This window comes from Lathyrus oleraceus, chromosome 5, assembly GCF_024323335.1.
Source record: "Lathyrus oleraceus cultivar Zhongwan6 chromosome 5, CAAS_Psat_ZW6_1.0, whole genome shotgun sequence".
NCBI classification, from domain to species: domain Eukaryota; kingdom Viridiplantae; phylum Streptophyta; class Magnoliopsida; order Fabales; family Fabaceae; genus Lathyrus; species Lathyrus oleraceus.
This window is the reverse complement of record NC_066583.1, coordinates 83,051,661-83,058,585: the sequence shown is the minus strand read 5'-3', so window position 1 is coordinate 83,058,585 and position 6,925 is coordinate 83,051,661. Positions and strand designations below refer to the sequence as shown.

General features: G+C 34.4%; 2 protein-coding genes across 2 annotated transcripts; one reads left to right on the top strand and one right to left on the bottom strand.

The window, feature by feature from the left end:
- The first annotated feature begins 4,460 nt into the window (after positions 1-4,460).
- On the top strand, positions 4,461-5,828 carry LOC127087337 (SPX domain-containing protein 1). Its single transcript, XM_051028223.1, has 4 exons — positions 4,461-4,806; positions 4,889-5,018; positions 5,140-5,519; positions 5,601-5,828. The coding sequence occupies exons 1-4, from the start codon at positions 4,564-4,566 to the stop codon at positions 5,670-5,672; spliced, it is 825 nt and encodes a 274-aa protein (XP_050884180.1). The 5' UTR covers positions 4,461-4,563; the 3' UTR covers positions 5,673-5,828.
- Positions 5,539-6,611, bottom strand: LOC127087338 (protein BUNDLE SHEATH DEFECTIVE 2, chloroplastic). Its single transcript, XM_051028224.1, has 4 exons — positions 6,333-6,611; positions 6,137-6,218; positions 5,949-6,045; positions 5,539-5,865 (listed from the first exon to the last, which is right to left on the bottom strand). Exons 1-4 carry the CDS (start codon positions 6,507-6,509, stop codon positions 5,787-5,789), a joined length of 435 nt encoding a protein of 144 aa, XP_050884181.1. The 5' UTR covers positions 6,510-6,611; the 3' UTR covers positions 5,539-5,786.
- Between the last annotated feature and the right edge of the window lie 314 nt (positions 6,612-6,925).

Here is a 6,925-nt window from a genome sequence, read left to right as displayed (position 1 = left end):
TAAGCATCTTAACCAACTTGCTTCTTCACTAGCTATGGCTAGTGCTATCATCTCAGACTCCATTATAGACTGAGCCAGGATAGTCTGTTTCTTTGATTTCCAAGATACTGCTCCTCCAACTATACTAAATATATAGCCACTTGTAGCTTTGGAATCATCCGATAAGGTGTTCCAATCTACATCATTGTACCCTTCTAATACAGTAGGAAATTTCTGATAATGTAGGCCGAGATCCATGGTCCTTTTAAGGTACCTCATGTCTCGCTCAATAGCTTGCCAGTGCTCGTTACTCGGTCTACTCGTAAAACTGCACAATAGTCCTACGATATATGAAATGTCGGGTCTAGTATATTCAGTGGCATACCTAAGATTGTCGATGATGCTTGCATATTCTGTTTGTCTGACACTTTCACCAGTGTTCTTAAACAATTTCACACTTGGATCGTATGGTGTGCATGCAGGTTTACAGTCAAAGTATTTATATTTCTTTAATATCTTATCCATATAGTGTGATTGATCCAAAGAAATTCCTTGTTCGGATCTCGTGATCTTAAGGATCACGCTTGCTTCTCCGAGGTCTTTCATGTCAAAGTTGTTGCACAACAATGATCTCACATTATTAATGGTCTGAATGTTTGATCCAAATATGAGTAGATCGTCAACATAGAGACATATCATAGTGCATATGCGATTCTAAGTTTTGTAATAAATGCATTTGTCACTTTCGTTCACTTTGTACCTATTCGATATCATTAAATTATCAAACTTTTTATGTCATTGTTTAGGAGCTTGTTTTAGTCCATACAAAGATTTGTCTAACTTACAGACCTTGTTTTCTTGTCCATAGATCACAAACCCTTCTGGTTGTTCCATATATATTTCTTCTTCTAAGTCACCATTTAAAAAAGATGTTTTAACATCCATTTGGTGTACTATTAAGTTATAAATAACAACTACTGAAATAAGTACCCTAATGGATGTAATTCTAGTGATTGGAGAAAAGGTGTCGAAGAAATCTATGTTTTCTCTTTGTCTAAAACCCTTGGCTACAAGGGCCTTGTATTTATCAATAGTTCCATCAGGTTTTAGTTTCTTTTTCAAAATCCATTTACAACCAATTGGTTTGCAACCAGGAGGAAAGTCTACTAAGTGTCAGGTCTTGTTAGTTTCTAGAGATTATATCTCATCATTAATAGCCTCTTGCCATAAATCAGCATCTAGAGATGACAAGGCTTCTTGAAGATTTATTGGATCTTCTTCTACATTATAAGCCGCATAATCGGGCCCATAGTCTTTAAAAATTCTTGCTCTTTTACTTTGCTGAAGTTCTGTTTCTACATTTTCGTTGCTTTCTGTGCTTCTAATCACGGGAATGTGACTCGATTCAGTGCCCCCACTATTTCTCGATTTGAAAGGAAATTTGTCTTCATAGACTTCAGCATCATTTGATTCTATGATCACTTTTTCATCTAGGTCATAAAACCTATATGCCTTACTGTTTACTGCATACCCAATGAATTCACATTCATAGGCTCTATTAGCGAGTTTAACTCGTTTGGGATCCGAAATTCTGACATAAGCCAGACAACCCCAAGTTCTCAAATAAGACAAGTTTGGTTGTCTTTTCTTTAATATCTCATAAGGAGAGATCTTACTTTTTGACTTGGGAACTCTATTCAGGACATAGCAAACAATCAATAAAATTTCCCCTACCAGTAAGGTGCAGCACCATAATTCATCATAATTGCAACAACAAGTTCAGTAAGAGTTATATTCTTTCTTTCTGCTTTACCATTCATTTTAGGAGAATATGGAGCAGTCGTTTCATGTACAATTCCATGTTTACTATAAAAATCATTACATAACCCAGAATCATATTCAGTTCCCATATCACTACGAAGTCTCTTAATCTTCTTACTAAGTTGATTCTCAATTTCAGTTACATACATTAAACATGTCAAGTGCTTCACTTTTATTATTCATTAAGTACACATAAGTATAATCATAACAATCGTCAGTAAAGGTGATAAAATAAGGTTTATTATTTCTAGTTAAAGTTCCATCTAATTCGCATATATCAAAGTGTATAAGATCTAGGGGATCATATTCTTTAATGATTGATTTATGCAAAGTCTTAGTTTTTTTAGCTTGACTATAATATTCACATTTATTTGAATCATTGACATTTAATCTATGGATTAGGCCTAAGTTGCATGCATTAGAAATAACTCGCTTATTAACATGACAAAGTCTGACATGCCAAATGTTAAAATCACACAGAGTAAACAGAAGGAGAAATTTTATTCAATTCAACATTCAACTTAAACATGCCATCAGTGGCATACCCTTTCCCAACAAAAATACCATTCTTAGTGATGGTGTACAAATCTTCCCCAATAGACTAACTAAACCCTGCCTTATTTAAAAGAAAACCATAAACAAGGTTCTTCCTAATTTCAGGAACATGCACGACGTCCTTCAAGATCGAAGTCTTTCCTAAGGTGAAGTTCAGCTCAACATCTCCAATTCCAACAACATTAGTGGTGTGAGCATCTCCCAACAACACTTTCTTATCTTCAGCATTCATGTATGTCTTAAACATAACACGCTCATAACAAACATGACGTGAGGCCCCAGTGTCTATCCACCAACCATCACTTCCACCAACAATGTTGATTTCGGTGATCATAGCAATGAATTGCTCATCAGTCAGGTTAACTTGTGCATTAAAGCCAACAAATTTAGGCCCGCTCTTGCATTTCTTAGCCATATGACCCAGTTTTCCATAATTAAAGCAAGTGAAGATCAGAGCATCATTTCTCTGAGGTGGTGGTTGATGTCTAGCAATCGGAGCATATGGGGGCCCTTGAGGGATTCCCATTCTTAATTCGGTTCACAATATTGCGGTTCTGATTCTTTAATGATTTTCCCGTAGGCTTCAAAACCGCATCGAATCTCTTGTTGTTGTTAGAAACAACTAAGACTTCATCTTTCTGATCTTGTCTCCTAGCTTCCTCTTTGATTCGGAGGCGAATGATCAGACGCTCAATTGAAAACTCATTTGTTTTGTGCAAAAGCAAATTTTTGAAAGCTTTCGAACCAGGGGGCAGTTTATCAATTATAACAGCAATTTGAAATTGTTCGTGAGGGGCATACCTTAAGTTATGATTTCATGAGCAATTTTTTGAATTTCGTGACTTTGAGGTTCCACATACCTTACATCCACCATCTTATAGTTCAAGTAGCGGCTGACAGCATATTTCTTTGCACCTGCTTCTTCAGTATCATATTTCTTCTGCAGAGCTTCCCATACCTATTTAGCAGTCTTATAATTACTGTAGTAATCGTACAAATCGTCACCAAGACTGTTCAAAATGTGATTTTTGCAGAGATAGTCACTCTCATGCCATAAGCCGATTTCTTTCCTGAGTTGTAAATTACTCGCAGATTCATCAGGTTTAGCAATTCCATCTGAATCTGCAGAGTTCTTACCATTAGTTTGTTCGGGTGATCCAGAAGGAGCAACAGGGATATCCTCAGTCAAAACGTGGGCAACCTTCTTTATAGTTAAGAAAATTTTCATCTTAGCTTGCCAACGTTTGAAGTGAAAACCCTCAAATTTGAATGGTTTGTCAGAGACAGCAGCGGCCGCAGTAGTCCTAATAATTTCCTCAGTAGTCATGGCAGTTAAAGCAGCATCTTAAAATTGTTGTTTTCGATTTTGAAAAATTTGCCACAAAGAAAATTATCGGGACAAGTTGTGTACTAGGTCGCTTTCTTTAAGACGTTTCGTCGTACTATCAATAATTATGCAATGTTGTCGAGTTTCGACGACATCTCCAGGATAAAACAACTCGTTCAATTTTACGATTATCACTTGCACTGTAATAAATCGTTCAAAGAAAAACACATTCAAATGGTATTTAAATCACTCGTTGTATTAAAAAAAATTCAATCATTGATGACATAATACCTAATGGGATTGATCCATCAATCATTCCAAATTAAAATATAGGAAAATTGCTATTGTATTGTAGGTAGTTAATTTGTTGAAGTAGGTTAGTGGTGATGATGGGTAAGATATGAAAAGAGTACTATAGTATTTGTTGTTAATGTTTTATATTTAATTATAAATAAATATTCGGTGCAGACCCGCGGGTCCTCTCCTAGTTAACTAATGTGACATTGCATATTTTACTTGTTCAACAATTTTCAAATTCTGATTCTATTTTAGGTAATGTGAGTCCAAATAAAGGTCCTCGAAAATTGCAATGATGAATGAATAACCATGGCATATTATTATCCACCACGGTCCATTCTATGACCATGGAATTATCCAAGCACCATGGAATATTCTAAATCTAACAAGACAACAAAAGTAACAGAATAATAGAATTATACTGTTATATACCCTATATTACTATATAGAAAAAACCGTGAAAACCAATGCATGATGAACACATAGCCTTATTAGGTCCTAATTCATTCCGTTTAAATACACCTCACTCATCTCCATTTGAACACTCCCTTTGATCACTCACTACCTTGTTCCTTAACCTTGCCATGAAGTTCTGGAAGATCTTGAAGAGACAGATCGAACAGACCCTCCCCGAGTGGCGCGACAAGTTCTTGTCCTACAAAAACTTGAAGAAACAGTTGAAGATTATGTGTCCTAAAGATGCTAGCACCCCTCCGAAACTGGACGCGTACCAGGTTCATCACTTCCTTTGTCTATTACAAGTTGAGATTGATAAGTTCAACACTTTCTTTGTTAACAAGGAAGAAGAATACATCATCAAATGGAAGGTAACATAACATAGTTAGCCTTTATTTTCAAATTCGTCTTAGATCTCATGTTGGACCGGCCCCGACAATTTTCTTTTTGCAGTTGTTGCAAGATAGAGTTGACAGAGCCATGGATTATTCAGATGCGGAGTTGATGTCATTAGGAAGAGAAATAGTTGATTTTCATGGAGAGATGGTTCTGTTGGAGAACTATAGTGCACTTAATTACACAGGCACGCTCTAAATTCTAATCTATGATCTCATATATGCATGAATAATCTAAACTTGTGTGTTTTTTTAATTCATTTGAAAGAGAAATTTTATTAGATTCTATATAATAAAATGATTATGCAGGTCTAGTGAAGATAATAAAGAAACACGACAAACGAACCGGCGCTCTCCTTCGCTTGCCTTTTATTCAAGAAGTGTTAAACCAGCCCTTTTTCGAAACTGATGTGCTTAACAGCCTTGTGAAGGAGTGTGAGATGATATTGAACATTTTTTTCGCCAACCACGACGAGCCTTCTTTTCCGTGTTCATCAACTAATGGGGAAACTGAGGAAGACGAAGACGAAGACGGATGTGGCTCGAATGTGATTAAGGATGAAAATAACGGTAAGCTTATGCAGGCTCCTAACGAACTTGCTGAAATTGAAAATATGGAGAATGTGTTCATCAAACTAACTCTATCAGCGCTGCGTACCTTAGAAGAAATTCGGGGTAGAAGCTCAATGGTAAGCAATAACATAAACCTGTAAAATTGTTTGAGATAGTTTATAGAAATAACTTATGACAGTATGCATAATTTTTCGCAGCTCATGTATGCGGAGTTTTTACAGAAGCAAGAAATAGAAAGTAAAGCTTGTGGAAACAAAAGGAAAAGATAGCACATGAATCCGAAGTTACTATTAGCATCATAATATAATACTTGATTAAAGAGTGAAAAGTATTTGAAGCAAGAAGTTATATACTGTGTTGGAAATTGTTGAATCTGTATCTTGTTACTGATCATAAGTGCTCAAGAAGCCACCAATAAAACCAGCACCATTGCAGCTTCCACATAAAATTTCTTTTCTGCCTCTGAAATTTGAACAAAAAAGAGATTATTATAATTTATAAGGCGCATTGTGTATAAGATTAAGCCCAATAATTAGGTAGCGTACCCACAAAGCCAACAAGAGGCACCAGCTTTAAAGAGTCCATTGAAGAAATCAACAGAGTTTACGCCATCACCTTTGCATTGAGAGCATACAACAGCTCCTGTTAAATAATACAAAAATATTAACAAGCATGTTTGTTCAAAAATTAAAATTAAAATTTGATTAGTATTTGTTTAAGTGCATGTTAATACCATTTCCATCACAATCAGCACAAATCACACTATTAGGCTTTGTATTCTGTTGGTTACCACCAACGCCATTGCCATTAGTAGCCTACATAAATAAATGAAACCTTGTTTTGATAATAGATTGTCTAATAATATTATATAGCTAAATATTTTATATTGTTGAAGTTGAAAAGTATAGGAAGATAACATATGATTGTACCTTTGTGATGATAAGGCAAGATTTATGGGTGGAAGGGAGTTGGAAGACATGATTGAGACTGAAATGTTTTGGATTTGTATGTGTTTGTTGTATGGTGAGACGTAAAGATTTAGAAGTTTGAAGAGAAAAAATGTTAGTATCAAGAGATGAAGGGGTTAGATACAGAGCAGAGACCATTGAAAGGATATTTTGTTGAAGTTAGTGGTAATGATGATGAAGTATCGTTGAGGGAAAAAGAATGAGATATTATTTTGTCGTCATTTTTTATCCACACGACTACGTATATAAAATTATTGTATTTATGATGTTCATTATATATATATATATATATATATATATATATATATATATATATATATATATATATATATATATATATATATATATATATATATATATATATATATATATATATATATAAAAGACAATTGTATTAGAATCGGTAATTTATTTAAATGAATTGTTAATATTTATATGAAATATAAAATAAATAAATCTGAGTCGTTTACGTTTAAATACAAGTCATAAATATATGTGTTTTTTTAAATACATATTATATGTTTGATGGAATAAATTTTTTCAAGAAAGATGAG

Coding starts and splice junctions, on each gene's coding strand:
- LOC127087337 (XM_051028223.1), top strand. CDS start 4,564: ATGAAGTTCTGGAAGATCTTGAAGAGACAGATCGAACAGACCCTCCCC. Junction 4,807..4,888: donor AATACATCATCAAATGGAAG/GTAACATAACAT, acceptor TTCTTTTTGCAG/TTGTTGCAAGATAGAGTTGA. Junction 5,019..5,139: donor TAGTGCACTTAATTACACAG/GCACGCTCTAAA, acceptor ATGATTATGCAG/GTCTAGTGAAGATAATAAAG.
- LOC127087338 (XM_051028224.1), bottom strand. CDS start 6,509: ATGGTCTCTGCTCTGTATCTAACCCCTTCATCTCTTGATACTAACATT. Junction 6,046..6,136: donor TGCTGATTGTGATGGAAATG/GTATTAACATGC, acceptor ATTATTTAACAG/GAGCTGTTGTATGCTCTCAA. Junction 5,866..5,948: donor GCCTCTTGTTGGCTTTGTGG/GTACGCTACCTA, acceptor TTCAAATTTCAG/AGGCAGAAAAGAAATTTTAT.